Genomic DNA, 22,721 nt, shown 5'->3' on the forward strand with positions numbered 1-22,721 from the left:
ATCTTTTATTTTGCGCAGTGACCCATTTATACAAATTAATTTTTGCTTCAATGTTTTAGCTATTCCTAGTAGAGTTGGTTCTATACTATTGTGCAACTATGTGTACATACATACAGCTCATGAATGGAGGGAGTGCATTGTACAGAATGTGTGTATTTTAGCACTCATAGCATATCTGATGACTCATTGCTCGAGAGGTACATCTGAACAAGCAGCAGGTGAATCGGGGTCATGAGAACTTCATTCAATTCTGTAACATCAGAGATATTCTTCTCTGTAGCCTACAGCAGAAAGTCAATCTAGAGGCCAACTGAGGCTCGCGCTTTATCACTGCACGCCCACATATGCAGAGAGCTGAGAGATGATACACACACACACACACACACACACCGAGCATGAATCGTTCACATTTCTCCTCTGGCACTATCAGCAAAACATATGCATGAGTGTCATTCACCTAATGGGAACTGAAACACAGGCCGGGATTTGACTGCTTGCTGCTAAAAGGAGAGACAGCGCTGCAGATTTGTGCCTCTCAGTGCTGACAGCATGCCAGAGTCACACTATGCAATAACTGAGAGGTGACATACAACCCCAGTAGCTCAGTGAATGTTCTCCCTGTGCCAGCATTTTGCCTTAGATCACTTGTCATTTATCTTTGACCTTTGAAACTAATGACAATCTAGTTTAGTTTTCACTAAAGCATTAAACACACTCACTGGCCACTTTTCCTGAGGAACACCGGTACACCTGCGCAGTCACGCAGTTATCTAATCAGTCAAACATGTAGCAGCAGCGCAATGCGTAAAATCATGCAGATACAGGTCAAACATCAGAATGGTGATCTCACTTGCATGGTCATTGGTGCCAGACAGGCTGGTTTGAATATTTCAGAATTTGCTGATCTCTTTGGATTTTCAATACAACTGTCTCTAGAGTTTTCACATAATGGTGTGAAAAACATCCAGTGAGAGGTGGGTCGGTGGGAGGGAATAACTTGCTAATGAGAGACGTCAAAGGAGAACAGCCAAACTGGTTTGAGCAAACAGAAGGCTACAGTAGCTCTAATAAACACGCTTTACAACTGTGGAAAAGCATCTCAGAATGCACAACACGTTGAACCTTCATGCAGATGGTCTACAACAGTAGAATGGTCCCCATAGCAGATAAGGTTCCAGTCTCATTAGCCAAGAACAGGAATCTGAGGGTAGAGTGGGCACAGGCTCACCTGAACTGGACATTTGAAGATTGGGAAAATGTTGTCAGGTCTGTTTCAGTGTTTGTTTCTGTGAGTCTGAGCCCACTGTCATGTCAGATTCCTGTTATAAGAACTGAGTATGTTCATTCCCTGCCTTTTGCTTTAGAGGTTTTAGAGAAGGATAGAAAAGTGTTAGTTCTTGCCTACATTCTAAGATGAACAGAAAGCTTCCTGCCTCTTAGCCACTCTCCTCTTTTCACATCTGAGCTGTGTTGAGGTGGGGTTATGTTTTTATATGTCTTGATGAGGTTCAGTTATCCATCCAGCCATTTTCCATACTACACAGGGTTGCAGGGCAGCCTCAGGAACTCAGGGAACACCCCCGGATGGGGTGCCAACCGATCAGAGGCACACAATTGCACACATATAAACACACATCGAGAACATGCAGACTCTGGCCCTGTTTACATGGGCCCTGTTTGCGTTTTTGTTTGAAAACGGCATTTTCAAATGAAAACGTTCCTTGTCCACACTGGCGTTTCCGCTGTGTTTCAGAAACGATCTCCGTCCACGCTGCACAACCGAATACACGTCACATGATCATTCATGCACACTGGGCATGCAAGTGTAAACAGGAAGTTGGTTGCTAGTCACAGGCAGACACAACAAACCGGCGTTCCATGTAGGGCTTACGCTGCTTAAAATGAGATTTGTTGCTGATTGCTTTAATCAGAGCTCGCCTCTTGCGCATGTAGGCAGCTGAAGTATTATGAAAGACAGAATTTAACTGCACAATGGCTGCTAAGAATGACAACAAAACCAGCAAAGCTTGCAGTTCAGTCTCCGTGTTGTTGTGTATACGATCAAGGTAGCGTAACGGTCATATGGTAGGAGCTTGACGAATCAGGGAATGATACGCAATGATCCAGAAGACCCAGTCGGGGGCGAATGTGGGCGAAGCCACGCCTTCGTTTTCAAAAGTCTTCGTTTTGGTCTGTTTACACTGAAACCTGAGCCTGAGCCTTCAAACTAAAACGGTTTCCAAAAGTCTCCGTTTCTGAGGGTCGAAAACACCGGAGTAGTGTAGACGACAGGCGTAACCGTAGCACAAGTGATGCATTTTAAAACAAAAACGCACTAGTGTAAACAGGGCCTAAGTCCATACCCCCCAGGATCAAAGATACATGTTATTATTTTGTGACCGCGACCAAATGTAGGAAGGACAGGAATATCTGATAGCATTGATTTGTGCCAATGTGTCCATTTGGTTACTAGGTTAAGGCTAGATATAGGTGTAATTAGCTGCATTAAGGATTATGGCAATGGAAGGTCCTCACAAGGATAGTAAGACAAACGTGTGTGTGTGTGTGTGTGTGTCCGTGTGGACACGCTGAACAGGTCTCATGACACTCTGTCACTGTGGTGCAGTGAATCTCTCAGCGTGCAGGTTTGATGTGGTGCAGCAGAGTATGCTTAATAATTGATCCGCTTAGCAGAAGTGAACAGGGGAGCCTCTAAACACTGCCCTTTCTCACAAACAAACAAACAAACAAACACACACACACACACACAAACACAGCTAAATGTGAATGATGTGTGACTCTTATGCATCTAAATAGCTTTTGATTCCCAACTCTGTGTGTGTGTGTGTGTGTGTGTGTGTGTGTGTGTGTGTGGTGACATTAGTGAAACTGTGGAACTCCATGAAAGCCAATCACACCCACAAACTCTTGACTCTTATTACACACTTTGAAAGCATATCAAGTAATATTGGCTAGTGTGTGGAAAGCAGCGAGATTCAGACTGTGTGTGACTGCTTCCTGTCACTGCACTGTCAGCAGTTTGAATGTAGAGAAGGCCTTAAGAGGAGACATACGCCTGTGGGTAGGGGTGGACAGAGTACTGAGAAATTCTGCTTAAGTGAAAGTATAGTTAATATGTCAGTATCTTACTCGGTTAAAACTGGAAGCATTCAACCAAAACATATACTCAATGAAAGTACATTTACATTTACATTTACATTTATTCATTTAGCAGACCCTTTTATCCAAAGTGGCTTACAGATGAGGAAAGTACAATATTTCTAATTATAAATGTGCTCAAGTAATAAAAAATAAGAGTAAAGGTTTTAACTGATGAAATTAAGTTGTCATGTTTTCATGTGAAAAGTAATTTTGATTACTGGTTTTTGAAAGATAGTTTTTGTTTTAAAGCAACTAATCAGTTTTACCTGTAAACATTGTTCAACCTCTGCGATGTCGCAGTATTTACCATTAGCTAGAATTTGACTTGTGAAAAGACAAAAACAAACAAACAAAAACAGGCTAAGTTAGGTCACTATAATCAGTCAGCTAAACTTACTTCAGCATGCTGTTTCAAATGAGATTAAATTCATGCCCTAGGGAGGCAAAATATTTGAAACAAGTCTTTGTTTATTCCAGTATATTGAAACATTTTACTAAGGCAAAGATCCGAGGGAGCTCATCCTCAATTTCAACACTGCAGTCCAGTGACTTATCCATCTTCAGACGCACACGAATAGCTATAGCGTTAACTACATTATGTAGCATGAGAAGGTCACTGCAGCTGATGAACTGACACTCTACATTGATGAACTTGATTGGATGCTAAACTGAGCCCATTCCACTGATGTATAGCAGACAGTCATTGGGAGGATGAGAGAAGAGGAAACCTTCGTGATTTCTAATGAGTACTTTGAAGGTTTAAATAAAACGTAAGGTGTAAAAAGGTGTAAGGTGTTTTTTTTTTTTTTGGAAATGTAATTAAATAAAGTACAAGTATTCAATTTCAGTAATACGCAAGTAAAGTATGAATATGCCAAAATAAAACTTACATATAGTAAACAAAGATACAATTACTTAACATTGTCCACCTCTGCCTGTGAGATATGCTTACTGATATGCTTGCAATAAGATATCAGGCGAGATTAGACAATGAATAACAACTTATAAAGCAAATGACAGGGTTTCATAAATAATCATTGTTACCTGGCAGAGGGGTTACTAATGAGTTTGCATAATGTTTGGAATGATGATAATTATGAGCTTGCATCTTGTTTGCCTTTGGTGAACTTATAATTACCAGTTGGTAACTTTTCCGGAAACGTACAGATTGACAGTGTGCAAAGTCACATTATACCCAAACATGATTCAGAAAATGTCAGTGGTTGCCATGGTTAAAGTAATTAGGAGTATGATATCAGGATTTAACTATACACATTCCCAACCATTTATTAGTAATGACTGCATAATAAATAGTATGCAGCTTGCAGCATGAAGAGATTTTGTGCCTTTCCTTTAGAAAAGACTCATTTGAGTTAACACCTCTTAGTATAATCTTTGAGCTGTTGTCTTGTAATTACTGTAATTTTTTGCCATAATATGAATTCACTATAAGATAAGCAAAGAATTCACTCAGCATAGAAAACAGCTCTGAACCATGGCAGCACTAATGAGACAAAAATAGTCTACTTAACCAATCGAAGTGCTGTTTCAGAGGCAGTCCAAACATTATATGAAACAAAAATAGAGGGTATGTGAATGTGACTTATTAAATGCGAAGTTTACGTTTATTTAGTAAGGGGTGTCGTATCGTACACTGAGCATCAGGATGTTCACATTTACATGAAATATTTGGCACCACAAACAAGGGGAAAAAATGTATTTGTGCTCTTGAGTAATATAGTGGGGGGAATAAGTATTGAACGCGTCAACATTTTTTTCAGTAAATATATTTCCAATGAGGCTATTTACATGAAATTTTCACCACAGTTTGGTATTAACTCAAGAAATCCACACATATGAAGAAATCCAAACAATAAAGACCATAAATGAAGTTATGTGTAATAAAGTGGAATGACACAGGAAAAAAGTATTGAACACGCTAACTGAAATTCATTTAATATTTAGTGGAGAAGCATTTGTGTGTAATGACAGCTTCAAGACGCTTCCTGTATGAAGAAATGAATTGGTCGCAGTATTCAGGTGTGATTTTGGCCCATTCTTCTAAACATATTGTATTTAAATCTTGCTCAATTGGATTCAAGTCAGGTGATTGACTGGGCCATACTAACACCTTGATTTTTTTTTCTCTGAAACCAATTGAGAGTTTCCTTTGCTATATGCTGTGGATCGTTGTCCTGCTGGAAGGTCCACCCACGTCTCATGGTGGATGGCAGCAGATTCTTCTCAAGAATCTCCTAGTAAAGGGCTTCATTCATCATTCCTTCAATTATATGAAGTCTGCCAGTACCATGTGATGAAAAACAACCCCACACCATGATGCTTCCACCTCCAAACTTCACTGTTGGTATAGTGTTTTTAGGGTGATGTGCAATGCCAAATTCCTTTCCATTCATGGCTCTCATCTGACAAGACTACACTCTCCCAATATTTCATAGGCTTGTCCAAATGAGTTGTAATGGAGTCTTGCGACATGAGCGTGCATACAGGCCATGGCGGTGGCGTGCATTGCCGATAGTTTTCTCTGTGCCGATGGCACCTGTTGCCTCCAAGTGTTTCTGGAGCTCTTTCCAAGTGGTCCTTGGCTCTTGGGCTACTCTTCTGACTATTCTTCTGACTCCCTGGTCGGAAATCTTGCGAGGAGCTCCTGTGTGTGGCCGGTTGATGATGGAGTGATATTACTTCCACTTGCAGATAATGGCCCCAATGGTGCTTACTGGAGGATTCAGAAGTTTTGAAATATGTCTGTATCTAATTCCATCAATATGTTTCGCAACAATAAGGTTCCGAAGGTCTTGGGAGAGCTCTTTGCTTTTACCCATCATGAGATGTTTCTTGTGTGACACCTTGGTAATGAAAAGCCTTTTTATAGACCATCAATTTATTAACCCAGCTGATATTAATTTGCACAGATAGGGGGTATAATTACTTACAGATTTCAGCCTTGCCTTACTCTTGAACTGCTTTTTCTTAGCGTGTTCAATACTTTTTTCCTGTGTCATTCCACTTTATTACACATAACTTTATTTATGGACTTTAATGTTGTGAATTCTTTATATTTCTGGATGTCTTGAGTTAATCCTGATGTCTGGTGAAAATTTCATTTGAATAGCTTCATTGCAAATATATTTACTGAAAAAAATGTCTCAATACTTATTTCCCCCACTGAACATAAAGACTCAAACCTTGTACAAGATTTTGATGCACGTTTGACTGCCAGGCATGCAGGTGGTAGATTTATGCTGGGCAAAGGGCAGTGGGCACTATGGCCCTGGTGGAATGAGTTCTATGGCTACAGGTCATATCATTGTAGTAGACATGGAGGGATTTACCTGTAAATGTCAGTCACCCAGCTCTCCGTAGATGACGTCGATAAATGGCAACATAAATCAGCCTGCCCAGTTCTTCCATCCAATTCAGCAGTTAATACAGCGGGCCAATAAAAGCTGCTTCCTGCTCAGCCATTCTTATTAATCCACCAGTAAGGTGCATGACTATACTGTATGTACATGTGAGCACATGGTTGCTGTTATCCCAGCATTGTTTACATATTTTTCTGCATATTTTTTGTGCATGAGGACATTGAAAAGCTTAGTCCACAAGAGGGCTAGACAGAGTTGATACATCGTGCAGGTTCTCACATTAAACTGTAAAATGTTTTGGCAGCAACTATTAGATGCATCTTTGTTGAGCAACAAGATGCCATTCAAATGCAGACAAGATCTGGAAGTTTTTGCTCATAACAACCACAAGTGTTGTGGTTGTTCTCATAAGCTTTTCCTGAAATGAAATACTATAGCCTTATACTTAAAAGTATTTACTGCATAGGCTTCAGAAGACTAGTGCATAGAACAAACTTTCAGGTTGTTAAATTTAGATGCAATTTTTTTTAAGTGCACTTGGCATTACTCAAAAATGTGTGAGAGTGTTATCATTTGTTTGATTTTGTATTGCTCATAATGCGCACTATACTGTTTGCATTGGTATTGAACCATGAGCACACATAGCATACATTTCTGAGGATTTGCATATTTTGTTTGTATTTTAACTGCAATTTGACCATCTTTTTCCTCAAATAAAAGCCATCTCTTTTTAAATAAATGTACACTGGCCTTATGTGCAGTGCTTTAATAATTTCTGAACTTAGCTGCATTACTCTCCTGCCTTTTCAGTTTTTCACATGTGAATCTTAAACACTACTCTGAAAGCTCACGATTGTATCTTTCAGTTCAACTCTGTCTGTGAACTCTGGCTGTGTCGAAGATCCCTACTACCCTACTATATAGTATGCAAAAAGCAGTACGCCAAAGGAGTAGAATGTCCAAATTCTCAGTATTCATAAAACAGTAGGCAAGAAATACCTGGATGACCTACTGCTTCCTCTGAGATTCTGCAGTATCGGATTCTGATGGAAGAGTTGTCAGAATCAAAAATGGTGGAATGCAGCATGTCGACTCTTTTTAAGCTGTAGGTCACACGACAGTACCAACTTGGCATATGTGCTATGCCCGGATTGTATTCATACGACACTGACCAGTGTATACCATACTATACTATACTGACCAGTGTATATTATACTATACTATATGGACCAGTGTATACTATACTATACTATAAGTGTATACTATACTATACTATACTATACTGACCAGTGTATATTATACTATACTCTACTGACCAGTGTATACTATACTATACTATACAAGCCAGTGTATACCATACTATACTCTACTGACCAGTGTATACTATACTATATTATACTGACCAGTGTATACCGTACTATACTATACTGACCAGTGTATACTATACTATATTATACTGACCAGTGTATACCATACTATACTCTACTGACCAGTGTATACTATACTATACTATACTAGCCAGTGTGTACCATACTATGCTATACTGACCAGTGTATACCATACTATACTCTACTGACCAGTGTATACTATACTATACTATACTAGCCAGTGTGTACCATACTAAACTATACTGACCAGTGTATATTATACTATACTACACTGACCAGTGTATACTATACTATACTATACTATACTACACTGACCAGTGTATACAATACTATACTATACTATACTATACTACCCTGACCAGTGTATACTATACTATATTATACTATACTATACTATACTACACTGACCAGTGTATACAATACTATACTATACCATACTATACTGTGCTATACTATACTATACTATACTACACTGACCAGTGTATACAATACTATACTATATTATACTATACTATACTACCCTGACCAGTGTATACTATACTATACTATACTATACTATATTATACTACACTGACCAGTGTATACAATACTATACTATACCATACTATACTGTGCTATACTATACTATACTATACTGACAAGTGCGTACTGTATCAACGACCGAGTTTATACAGTACGCACGAATGGTCGCCTCGGACTATGCTATCTGGAATCCACCACCATTGACCCGTTTGCAATCCCCAGAGTATTGAGCATACTCACCTGTTTCCAATCACCCATACACACACTTTAAAAGGAGACTTTCATTGACAATGACTTTTTAAAGTAATGCTCAGTTTGTGCATTCTGCCCCTGACGATTACCAAATCTTATTATCCTGTATTTGTTATCCTGGTTTAGACTTAGATAGTTTCCAGTTTTTTCGGGTTTTTGTCTTTGCCTTGTTTATGCTGTTTGTGCCTCGCCTGACCCTTACCTGTTTAGTGATTTTGATCTTGCTCTTCGTTTTGAAACTGTTTGCCTGCCAGATTGTTGATAAAAATATGCTCAACTGCATCTCCATCTGTCTCACCTCTCAGTTTGTGGCAATATTAAATGTCAAATATCAAATTGAGGAAGTGTCTTTTCAGATTCCCTCTTTGTTCACACAGTGCTGATTCAGGTCTATTAATTATTAGACTTTTTAATTTTTTAAAAATAAATTCCCTTGTATTCCCTTCTTGTTTCTAATTGATGCTTTTATTTAAGAGGATTAGATGTGTCTTGCCAGGCTTTTTACTGAGTGACGAGGCCATGTCCTAAACTGTATGTTGAATGCTGTTTGAATGGAATGCATCCTGCAGATCTCATTCTCTCTCACCTTTTTTATTCACCTTCTTTATTGGTTCATCTGGCACTGTGGAGCGAGCCGCTATGCTCAGAAACACATCCACCCTGCTGAATAACTATCCTCGCTTATTAGTGAGCCACTGAGCAGTGGTGTGTGTCTCCTCCACTCAGCAGCGAGTGTGTGTTCTGACGTGTGGTGTTGGGCCTCAAACTCAGCTCAGTCCACATTCAGAGTCTGTGAGGTGTGCAGGGACAGCAGTGAACAGGTGGGGTCAGAAGAACAGTGTATAAGCACGCAGAGGCCTGATTATAGATCTGACACACTTTCAATCACATACCCGATTCCTGGGAAATTGCAGAAAGGCCACCTCAGAGCATTTTATGGAATACAATGCACCTGGCGCAGATTAGTTACTCAACATGTAGAGGGGAAAAAAGGGTATGCTTTCCTAAGAATTGCCTGCTATAGGGGTAATGAAAAATGGACCAAATCTCTCTTTGCTTCTGCAATATACGCAGCCATGGAATGAAATAAAAATAAATAAAAAAATCCCTGTTGGGATGTGATGTAGAGGTTGACGTTCGTGCTTGTGTGTTTGCTTCGGCATGTGTATGCAAGTCAGTGTACAATAGTGGTAGTGGAGTGGCCATAACTGGCACATTTCATACCTAGAAGGAATGTTAGTGCTAAATGACAAGCTACAAAAACTAAAATTATTATTATTATTATTATTATTATTATTATTATTATTATTACTATATGTTCTATTAAAAAATACATTCATTAAGTAATCTTCAATCATCAGAACTTGCACAAAAACTCATGCAAAATAGATATTTTTGGTTATTTCCTTTATAAAATGGCTGCAGTTTCAATAAGAATGTTTTTTTGTCTGAAAGCATAAAAGCAAAATAAATTTTTACAATTTATGCAACAGTACAAAAAGGTAATCATCGTCTCCAGCGCTTGCTTTTCAGTCGTGTCCAATTATGGTTTCGGTTTCAGTGAAGAATTTTATTTTCAGTGCACCACTACTACAAATCTATTAAACATCTTAAAAGCATCAACTACTAATCAAATACGATAAAAGATCAAATTAGCATGAGTAGAGCTGAACAACTCCAACGCAGAGTGAGGTGCTCAGGATGGGCTATAGGGCATTAAGAGATCAGCGACATACTGCAACTAAACAATTTAAGGCAGGGGTGTCTAATCTTTTTCACTCCATCCAATCAGGAAGAGCACATATTTAATGTGTTGACCTTAGCCTTCAATCAGCTATCAGGTGTGCCTCATTTGTGGATCAGATAGAACACTCCTGATTTAAGGCTTTAAATGTGATAAGCGGTTCCAGGCAGCCAATGTAAATGAAATAAGACTGGGGTAATGTGACATGTAGCACACAGAATTTTGTAATCTCACAGAAAAAAAAGAGTAAAGAAGTGATCAAGTCGATATGAATCCATCCCCATTACAGATTTCCATCTCAACACATCAGCTTTCTCTTTTTTACGGCTTCTGCCACTTCGTAGTGCCCATGAAGGGCCCTTCACCAATGAAAGCTCTTTAGTGTGCACATGCAGGAGTGTAAAAGAAACATGAGAGGGAGTTCAGATTAGAGCCGGCTCAATAATTATAGCTCTGCTATCAGTTCCACAGCAACACAACACAAAAAGAGCCCAGGCTGCTAATCATACGTCTCTAATGGAACATTTGGCAAAAATTGCGGTTAAATCACAGATTTGACAAATACTCTGCTTTCATTAGCCAATAAAAATTCTCGTGCCCAGGGTTGATTCAGTCTGAACACCTCTGATGTGAGCTAATGTGTTATAAAGCTTTGAAGTAGTTTTATGTTACAGCAATTACTTCAAGGGCTTTGGATGTGAGAAAAATAAACATACCGTGTTATCGAATTTCAGGTTTGCATACTGACTTGTATAATTGTTTGAGCCTATTAAACAGCATACTATATTGTGTAAAATTGTTATTGTATCAGTGTCAGATTTCTTTTTTTGTCATTTATTTTGTATTTTGTAATTTAATCACAGTTACCCTTGTACTATACCATTACAATTCTGTCGACTCTATTTCCATCTACTTTAATGTTATATTGCTTGTACACAATGTCTGCACACATTATTAAATCTACACACATGACAATTAATCAGCACATTCATTCATTCATTCATTCATTCATTCATTCATCTTCAGTAAGCGCTTCTCTTAATGAAGTAGAATTGCATGATTTAATGAGTAAGATGTGTATTTAAAGGTGTGTGTACTTGTGGGGAGGTTGGGAAGGGTCAAGGGTCAGGGGTCAGCTGTATGTATCGCAATATAGCGTTTAAGAGCTTTTCCACATTTCTCCACAGCGACCCTTACTGGGAGAGGCCAGCTAATGCCAGCTCGTGTTCAGCCGCTAGGCCCAAGACACTTCACCTCGGAGGGCAACAACATACCTCATCACCATGGTAACTCCTCCCCTTCTCCCCTTTCTCAGTCCCGCCCACTGGTTATTCAGAGCCGATAGGCAGTTTACACACACCAGCTGCACAGAACTCATTGCACATAACAAAAGTATACATTTACATATTTATATCTATTTCTCTCTTTTATTCAGCCCAAGCATACAGCTGTTAAAGAGATATTATGTAAGGAATAACACATGATAGACCATGCTGTTATACAAGAATAATACCTGCCGGAGGGGTTGTGATGTGGCACAACACGTGTAGTGTGTTTTTCTGCTTATACCACAGCGATTTACCAACGTTTAATGAACTTGCCAGGGTTTCATTTATTAATGAATGACACGTCATGCATTTAACAGTTAATAGTTAGATTTAATGTTTTGGAACGTCCAAGTTAGTTCCTGTTCTCATATGTGAAAGCCGTGTCGTTTTTCACATCTCTCTCTCTCTCTCTCACACACACACATACACAAAGCGCAGCCTGACATTTGACCGAGAAAACAAAGGAAATGGAAATCGGTACCATGACCGAGACTGCTTACAACCGAAACTCCTTCCATAAATGTTAAATAAATGTCCATTAGTCTTTATTATGTGGCGCATCCATCATACAATTCCCTGTGTATGATCTGTTACTATAGAAACAATAAAGGATTAGAATGAGCACATCAATATTAACGTTCACGTTACAGCCAGAACTACAGTACCTGTGCTATTATATGAAAATCATGCACAGCATTCAGATTCAAGCATTCAACTGCACTGTCATAAAAGTGGAACACCGCACGACAGACCGTGCTGTTATATGAAAATAACACACATGCGCATTAATATTAATAATTTATTTTACAGCCGAAACTACCTGTACTGTTATACGAAAATACTTCAAACCAATCAGATTTGAGCATTCAGACGTGCATGGTGTACGATATTTAAATTGGTAAACATATATGATTGAGATTTTTATCCTACTTTAATTTACCGACTAATGCTTGGCAGACTAATATTCAAATTGGCTATACAAGTGTTTTTAGAGTGCAGTGACCTAAACAACCTCTTATTTTGAGATGTTTTTTTTTTTATTTTTACAGTATGAGCCATGTTTCGGTTACTCCCACACTAAACCACATTTACAGCATTCAGCAATGTCCTGTTTCTAATGCAGTATGAAGGGTTAGAATTAATTTTTTTATGTTTTTATTTTTATTTAATTATTTTTACTGGAATGGTTTGACATAAATCTAAGAGCCCGAACCATAGTCAGTGGCATTTTTAAAAGCAGAGTGAATAATTCTCCTCACATTTCACAAGGACATAGTTAATTGATCAAAAACAAGTATTATTGCTTCTGAGCAACAGCCGTTCAAGTGACTTATTCCACACTGAGGGAAACCCAATATGTAATAGGCTTATTAAGACTAGTCTTATTGCTCAGAGAGCTGATAAACGACGGGCTTTTGCATAAAGACGTGGCACTTTATGCTCGCTGATCTCTAACTCATAAAGATTACAGCAAAGCTTTGTGGGAAGTGAAGTCGTTTCATATTCTCCTAGGAACAGCTATGTTTTATTTACGGCATGTTTCATGTTTACGGCGCCTCAGCAGTACAGTAGAATCAGACAGATTTGGGAATATTCAGTGCTGCTAAAACCCAGCACCGTTTGATGGATTGGTGAGGAATGAAAGCACAGGGGCATTGGGATTACTGTCACACTGACTAAAGAGGATTTATTTATCACTTTCACAAAAAGCCTCCTCTAATAGCTCATCATGGCATGTATTTAATATTATTAGTACTACCACCCTGTGCTCCTGATACACTAACTGCCACAGTGCATAACAGAGGATCTGCCTGTACTGTCATCAGTGCCTATCCCACTCTCTCATCATCTCTCACACACACACACACACACACACACACTCAGCCAATCCACGCTTTAATGCTTTACATGTGGCATAATGCCACTAAACAGATTTTCACCTTTTATCCCTCTCTGAAAGCGTTCCAGTTAGCAAAAGCACAACACCAACACTGTCGCCAACCTGTTAAAATCACATAAGCGATGTAATATCTGTAGGTCAGAGAGGAAACTTCTTGTGTGTTATAAAACTGCTCATTTAAAATGAGTAATATGTGAATAAATTTTACACCATTTAGTCCCACTCTCATTTCGCAGCTCTTTGACAAAGGTGTTTAATTAAGAAATAATAATAAGTTAGGGTGAGCTGTTATAGGAAAATAATCAACACTGGAGCGGTGTGATGTGTGCCTCGACATGAAGCAGAGGGCCGATACCACCCTGAAATCCTTCATTTTCCAATAACAGCTGCTCCGAAGTGTTTTATTACGCTTACAGACCAGCAGTTTAAGCAGTGCAAAAAAAAAGGGAAGAAAAATAAGTATGACACATAATACATTTATTCATTTATAGTTACATTTAATGTTGTGGAATGTCCACATAACAAGCTATAAACGGATATAATCCGTTGTTCCACACTTCTTTTTTTTCTTTCTCTTGAAGTTAATAAAACCGAAATTGTTATGTTACCGAAAATCAAAAAAGGGGCAAAGCCGTCCATCCTGGAAGCTTTCCCATGTCAGAAAGTTTAGTTACATCTTTACATTAACTGCATTTGGAAAACACCTTTATCCAGCACTACTTACATTTATCTTATTGATACAACTGAGCAGTTGAGGGTTAAGGGCCTTGCTCAAGGGCCCAACAGTGACAGCTTGGCAGTGCTGGGATTTGAACTCACAAGCTTCCAGTTAGTAGTCCAACATCTTAACCATTAACTACTACGTTACTATTGACTGGTACAAAGCACTGATACTGGAGACTCCTTTGAAAAAGGTAAATAAACATCTCTCCACAGAAACCTTCACCATATCAACAATTTATATTTATGTGGCACATCCTGTCTAAGTTATTACTACAGAAATGATCATGTATTCAAATGAGCCTATTAATATAAAGTTTGCCTTACAGCACTATTGTTAAGAGCTGCTGTTACAGAAAACCAATCAACTCCTTCTGACCAGAGATTTCAGCAGTGCTGTAGTGTGAAGAGAAAAAAATCATGCTAAAGGAAAGTACAAGAAGTCATTCAGAATCAGTAGAGATTTGACTGTTTAAAGAAAAAAAACATAATAAAAGTACAAATGGCATTTCGCATGTCTTTGGCCCTTATACTTTCTAAACCGAGTACATTTTAAAAAGGATTGGTCTTTTAAGAGACACTACTCTATAATTTTCTGTTTACTTTCACACAAAATCGGGCGTCACATGTCGCTGTCCTGCTCCCTTGAAGTGCTTTACAAACACTCTCACACACACACACACACACACACACACACACACACACACACACTCACACATAGACACACATATGCACACACACACACAAACACACACACACACATACACATGCACACATATGCACACACACACACAAACACACACACACACATACACATGCACACATATGCACAAACACACACATGCACACATACACATGTGTGTACACACACGCACACATATGCACACACACACATCTGCACACACATATGCACACACACACACACGCACACACATTTGCACACATACACACACACACACACACACACACACACACACACTGTGTCAGTGTGGGGGACGCCGGAGAGGACAGGCCTGTGTGCTGCGGCATCCCGTTTTGCAGAGACAGAGGCTGAAATCCAGCAGGGTTATTTAGTTTAAGTGCTGGTTGAGCAGGCTGTATGGGCCAGGCTAAAATGGAGATAAATGGCCATGTGGAGGGACGGCCATCTCTACCGCAGCAAGGGGCCAGCGAGGGGCCGAAAGGCTGCCGCACACCTGTCTCTCCTCGTTACTCAAACACAAGCACACACACACACACACACACACCGGTCCACCTTTCTCAGGTCTGATGGGACCTCTGTCCCCATACACAGCTAAACACGCACTAGGATTAAGCTGTCTGCTCTCATCAGAGACATGCACACACACACACACACACACACACACACACACACACACACACACACACACACACAATACATGCTTTGTACCTCTCTCTCTTCTTTCTTCTTTCTATTTCATATAATCAGTATATGCAGTATTAAGATTAAATACACCTAGCACCAGAAGTGGTGGCACAGTTCGTTTGTTAAAATGGTGATTATATGGGTATAAATCTCAAATCTAAAAAAATATTTCTTAAATATCAAGTTTTTCCTGCAAAATGCTGGTTTCAAAATTATAGACACCCCACAATTCATATCTAGCGAAGCCTTGGAGCGAGAACAACTGCACAGACCCTGTAATATCTGAACATGTGTAGAGGAATATTGTTCCACTCCTCCAGACTGAACATGTCCATCTTCATATATGTATATATGTGTATATATATATATATATATATATATATATACACACACACACACACACACACAAATCTACACTCATATATATATATATATATATATATATATATCCATCCATCCATCTTCTACCGCTTACTCCTTTTCAGGGTCACGGGGGAACCTGGAGCCTATCCCAGGGAGCATCGGGCACAAGGCGGGGGTATACCCTGGACAGGGTGCCAGTCCATCGCAGGGCACAATCACATACACACTCACACACTACGGACACTTTAGACGCACCAATCAGCCTACCATGCATGTCTTTGGACTGGGGGAGGAAACCGGAGTACCCGGAGGAAACCCGGACCCCGGACCCTGGAGATGTGAGGCGAACGTGCTAACCACTAAGCCACCGTGCGCCCCTATATATATATATATATATATATATAAAATATAAGTCCACCAGCCATAAACCATCGCCATATTTTACAGTGGATAAGAGGGCCTTTTTATTTTCACCAAAAGATTTTATTTTCGCAAAATGAAGGTGTTCATGGGAAAAATGTTTAGTTGTGGTCTTATCTAATCGCAAAATACAATTCCAGTCGTAGTTCCAGTGACATTTCGTAAAGTTCAGCTTACTTTTGCTAGCTTGAGTTCAGGAAGTGCTTCTTTTGGAAAACCAGTCCGAATAGCTTGTTGTTATGGAGGCAGCGTCTAATAGTGGAATTTTAAACAACAAACTGTGTTCCAGACATTTGAGACTTTTTTTTAATGATGGTCACAACTATCTCACTTATGTGTTAAAAAGCTCTTTTGATTGGTTAGGGCTTTGGATTTTACATGTGTGAAGCATAATTATTTATACCCAAGTGAAAGAAAAATATTCAAAGGCAACAAGCGTTACTGGGGATTGAGAGCAAGTCCATTTAGTCCCCCAAGACTGACAACTTGTTTGCAATGAGATTCTATTGGGGGTGGAGGGGGGCAATTAATTTTGCCACATATAGTTTGAGAGAAAATTCTAGAAGTTCTTAAGAGAATGATTGCTTGCTAGAGGAAAGGTAAATCAATATTCCCAATTATTTGAGTGTAGAATTTTAATCATTGAATCATTGCTTAAATGTTCAGTATTATATCAATATATGCCCAAGTGTCATTTTATTTCTGAATCAAAATGGTTTTTTTAATAAGTAGTACTTTTAGTAGTTTTAACAAACAAGTAGTTTTTTATGTATAATCTAGAAGAAGAAGCCCACAAGTGAACTTGTGACTCCTGAGTGAAGCTCCACATGAAGCTGGTTGCAGAAGAAGAAGCAAATCTCCATTAGGAATACTATTAAGAATCTATAATATAAAATAGTTTGTTTGTTTTGTTTGTTTGTTTGTTTTACGTTTTTCATGATCACTGCATTATTCTATTAGCTCATAGTCTTAATGTCTTCATTATACTTATTAAATAGTCAAAACTAGAAAACATTAACAAAATCCTTCTGTGAGCAGGTATTATAATAAAAAAATGAAGCATTTTAAAAAAAAACTAATTGCTGCACAATTCTGAGGTGTTTAGTAACATTCTTGCTCTCTCTAGTTTGACCCTGGCCTACATTACATCAACTCAATTTGGCCTTGTTTTTTGGTAACTGTCTATTATAGCAAAGGTCTCTGGATGAAGGAATCTCTTTTCAGCTGTTTATTAAAGCATGTCTATATCTTAGGCCAACAGCAGTCTGCTTGTGTTCTGGAGGAAAAAAGCAGCCGAGAGAGAGAGCGAGAGAGAGAGAGAGAGAGAGAGAGGGAGCGAGAGAGAGACCTGAAGACTTTGGTTTAATATAGTGGGTGGCAGGTGGCCTGCTTTGCCTGAGGAGGCTCTTTAGGGCATGACAGCTCCGAAAAATGCATAAATCCTCCCGCTCTCTCTTATCTCCATCCGCATTTAGTTGCCATGGGGATTTTATTTATGCAGCTCCGAACTTCCATATTTCAGGTTAGACGCAGACATTTCAGCCGTTGCTTGCTGTCGCTCAGAAGGGCAGGAACTCAGGCTCAGCAACAAGAGCGTGTTTCATCCTTCTTTCCACAACTACGACACACACACCTACTCACCCACCTCACAGAGAGAGAGAGAGAGAGAGACAGATTTACAGAGTGGGAGAGAAACTAATCAATAGCAGGAGCTTCTTGAGACCAGCATACACACACCAGTGTTTTATCCATACCAGCCTAGCACTCTTGTCTGTTCCAGTATCTAGTTAAATTGAGACATCAGTGAAGTCTGCAATGCATGCTTTACATGCTTTACATGTTATGGCGTGTGCAACGTTTTCATACTCACAAACAATGCGCAGCTGATTTCAGAGTACAGTATAAAAGCATTATCGAACGAAGCACTTATGAATATGTATTTCTGTCTTTAATTCACCGTGTCCTTCCACTTTCTCTCCCTCCCTGTAAAACCTCTGACAGCAGCACTCTTGTATTAGCTCAGCGGAATGGAGCGCAAGTTGGACTTTATTTTAGTGCCTGAGTACAGGCTGCGAGGGGGTTTACGCTGTGCTTTATATCCCTCGCCGTTGTGTGCTGAACTCACTGCACTTAACCTCATCCAGAGTAGCAGGCTTATTTTAACCAAATGAGCAGGGCACAATGCGACGCCGCCACTAACGCGCTCCTGCACCCAGTGAACGTGCTAATGGCTCAAATATGGAGCACATTAGCACGAAATGTCAGCGACTATGAGGCTGGTTGTTAAGCGCTTTTGTATTGATTTGTGATGACTGTATTACGACGGCTGCTCGTGTTCCCTTTCACTTCACCTTCTGGAGAGTTTGTGGAGTGTGTGTCTATCGCTGTCTCAGATTAGATCTATTTCCTTCCTTCTTTTTGCTGAGGCGGGAGTGGTCAGGTGTGCGGAGTGTTATGTTTGGAAGCCTGTATGAGTGTATATATATATATATATATATATATATGTATTCTCTCTTTGATGTATTCTTCTTTCCTGACCTACTTTCTCTCCCAGAAAGACCAGCTATATGAATTTCTGTTCTGTTCTGTTTTTCGATATTCTTTTAGTAAAGGTACCAACATTCAATTATTTAACCGCTTTTTCATTTTCTACCTGTTTCTTTGTCTCAGCTTGTGTAAATTATGGATGGTATAGATTTCCTGGAGAAAAGAGAAAGGGTGGAGGTACCTGGCTGTGTTCTCTTGGGTGTGTTTGAACAGCGGGGGGATTTAGCTCGTGTACCCTGACCCCGTCTGCTCCCTGTCTACAGGATGGTGACTCTGTGTGCCATGTACCCGCTCCATCCCTGCCCGCTTCGTGACGCCATGACAGCTTTTGAAATGCAGGATGCTTGTTGATGCGAGAGTTGAGCAGGTGCTGGTTGGAGAAAGGTTTGATGCCACCCTTGCCCTCCCCTCATGTCAGTCTCAGTATCATGGCCCAGTGACACCGATAACAGACATCAGAGCGCCGGCGTTCTCTCAATCACAAAACTCTTGACTTGGCGGGCTGTGGCCTTGCTTGCTAATACTACTGTCTTCGAGGTTGGGTTATACTATCTCAATGCTGACTGATAATTAACATTATAGAGCATATGTAAGAAATAAAACACAATATGGTATGCTGTTAAATGAAAATAATCAACAATGGGATGGTGAGATGTGAAGAGCCTGAAGTTGATTATATTCCTATAACAGCATGTTCAAGGTGTTTTATTTCTCTTACGCTGCAGCAGTTTTTAATAATGAATGAAAACATGTCATACTTTGTATTTGTTTACTGTTGCGTGTAATGTTGTTGAATGTCCACAAACCATGTTGGCTCTTGTTATCCCTTGCATTATAACAGCTATAATCATCTAGTTTTTCTCTCTTTTTTCTCTCTTGTGAAGTCAGTAAGACAACCACCCCCCCCCCCCCCCCACAGCATTTCATGTTACAGAGATAGCGTAAAACATAAAGTCCTCTGTCTTGAAGAATTTCCTGTGGAAAGCATAGCATTACAGCTTTATGCCTTTTTGATTGTTACAAAAACACTCAAACTGGAGACTAATTCTAAAAATGCTAAATAAATGTCTCCTCACAGAATCCTTCACCTTATCAACAGTTTCACACATTTTTAAATCTGTTTATGTGTTGTGATCACAGTATAAGTCTCTGTATAAATTTCTATGGATATGAAAACATATTATGTGGAGGTTCGATTCCTGCCCCTGCCCTGTGTTCACAGAGTTTGCATGTTCTCCCCATGCCAAGGGGTTTACCCCGGATACTCCGGTTTCCTCTGCCAGTACAAAGACTTGCATTGTAGGCTGATTGGCATTTCCAAATTGTCCATAGTGTGTGAATGTGTGTGCGATTATGCCCTGTGATTGTGCCCCACGACCCTGTGTAGGATAAGCGGTATGGAAAATGGATGGATGGATGGATGGATGGATTGATGATAACATATTAATATGTTTCATTGTTCTAGAAAATTAATCAACACATTTATTCCCTCCATAATTTTAGTCTTGGCCATTTCCTCAATCTCCAGCCAGCCCTCCCTATCATACGACAGCTACCAAATGGGGAGGATGAAGGTTAACACATACTTCCTCAGGACATGAAACGCCAGACAACCAGATCTTTTCAAAATGCTCACGCTGCATCACGAGCGGCGTAACACACTCGGAGGAAAGCGCTATCCAGCCCCTTCCTCCAGCATGCGCTCACAGGTGCCCATGGTTGGCTAGTGTCACTGTGATTGACAAGGGAGAGAAAGTATGTCATCCCTCCCACCCAGAGAGCATGGCCAGTTTTATTGGCTGTGACATCGTCATGAATTGACCGTGCACTCTCCAAAGAATAGGGGCGAATGCTTTTCTGTTGCGCCATTCGGGAGCAATTACCAACTTACCGACCAATCAGAATTGAGTATTCAACAGGGCTTGATTATGTAATTTTACACTGAGCCAAAACATATCCACCTACATGTTTGCCTTCAGATGCACAATGAGACATGAGAATATGTAATTATCTACAAAATAGATCTAGCAGAGAGAGAGAGAGAGAGCGAGAAGTGAGAGTATAAGAGAAAGAGAGAGAGAGTGTGAGAGAAAGAAGGAGAGAGAGGGAGAGAGAGATTAAGAGAAAGAAGGAGAGAGAGAGAGAGAGAGAGAGCGAGCAGTTATCACCATGAGCCCATGCAGTCTCCAGTCCATGCAGAGTCCAATCCATGCAGAAATACACCCAAACCTTCAGCCGAAACGCTTCAGTGAACTTAATAATAAGAGGATTTGTTTGTTTCTCAACTCAACATGTGTGGTTATCCAGTGACAGCACTACTAATGCAACCGGAGACCACAGACTATTCTGTAGCAAATGCTTAAATTAGCATGTACATTCTTTAATAGCATATTTAATCTAAGTCAGTACCACAGCACAGAAAACATCTTCCTTCCCTGAGAAAAAAAAATTCAATTAGCAGAAGCCAAACTATTTGTCCTGGCATGCTCCAGATGCAAATTACTGTACATTATTCATTTCTCGCTGTCCAGCATGAGGAAGCCTGAGCAAACTTTTACATTTCTTTTTCTTTCTTTTTCTTTTTGTAAATTAAGATCAAAGTCAAATTAAGTTCATCCAGGTCTGTGTAATCTGTAATTCAGGAGCCTGGAGCAACAACATTCTTTGAGTGCGGCATTGCTGGTGTCTTTAGATGTGGACTGCAGTAATTACCCAGCTGTTGCTGAGGCGTGATTGACATGTGTATTTGGCACAGTCCATGTGCACAATTCATGAGCTGCATACCAGCCATAATTAATTGATTCATATGCCTGTAAGCTTTTTCTAAAATATTAACAAGATAAGATTAAAAAGGCAGTCAGAGCCGCCTGGGTTTGAGCACGCTGTCAGCTTCAGCTCTGAACGCTATTGGTTACAGACGCTTTTTATTTACAGAAGGTGACTTGTCTTTTTACAGCTGAGTATCGGTATTTATTGTCCATTCGGTTCAAGCTTTGTTCATCATTTCTCTTTTGCTAGCTTTTCTCTTATTTAGTCTTATTTTCCCCTCACAATTTGGTTAGTCATATTTTTCCTTTCTGCACAAGCCCCGTTTTGACACGTGCACAGATACACACTTATTCAACACCCTCTTTTCAGTCCCAGTCTGCGTGTGTGAGCCTGAGTTTACATATTACATCCTGCTCTCCATAATGTCTGTGAATTAGCCCCAGATCTCTCTTTTTCCCTTCCCCTCTCTCTCTCTCTACACGCACACACACACACATATGCACAGCAGCCAACTTCTCGTCTCTATCAGATATAATCATGGAGAGAGCGTCGGACGAGGCTGCCAGATCCTGACAGGTAGTCACCTTGCAGGTCTCACGGCTTGTGTCATGAATAAACATGGCTACCAGCGGTGCTGTGCTCGAAAAGCACGCTGGCGCAGGTAATGGCCTCTCGAGCCGCGAGAACACCCTTCTCCTCCTCGGCTTAGCAGCATCCACAGTAAGCTCCGCTTATTAAAGCCAGAGAATATCACAGCTGTGGTGACTTACAGTGTGGAGAATCTTCTCTCAGGCTCTTGCTTTGCTGCTTGACTTTATCATGGCAGCAGAAGTGCTGAT

General features: G+C 39.9%; 1 protein-coding gene across 1 annotated transcript in view; it reads left to right on the plus strand.

Annotated features, from left to right (window-relative positions):
• LOC128613038 (neuronal PAS domain-containing protein 3) overlaps positions 1-22,721 on the plus strand; it is a 250,812-nt gene that overhangs the window by 54,917 nt on the left and 173,174 nt on the right. The window contains exon 2 of the mRNA XM_053633577.1: positions 11,636-11,734. Within this exon, the coding sequence (XP_053489552.1) occupies positions 11,636-11,734 (99 nt within the window). The remainder of the gene's footprint in view (positions 1-11,635; positions 11,735-22,721) is intronic.

The sequence above is a fragment of the Ictalurus furcatus genome, chromosome 9, assembly GCF_023375685.1.
Source record: "Ictalurus furcatus strain D&B chromosome 9, Billie_1.0, whole genome shotgun sequence".
Taxonomy (NCBI): Eukaryota; Metazoa; Chordata; class Actinopteri; order Siluriformes; family Ictaluridae; genus Ictalurus; species Ictalurus furcatus.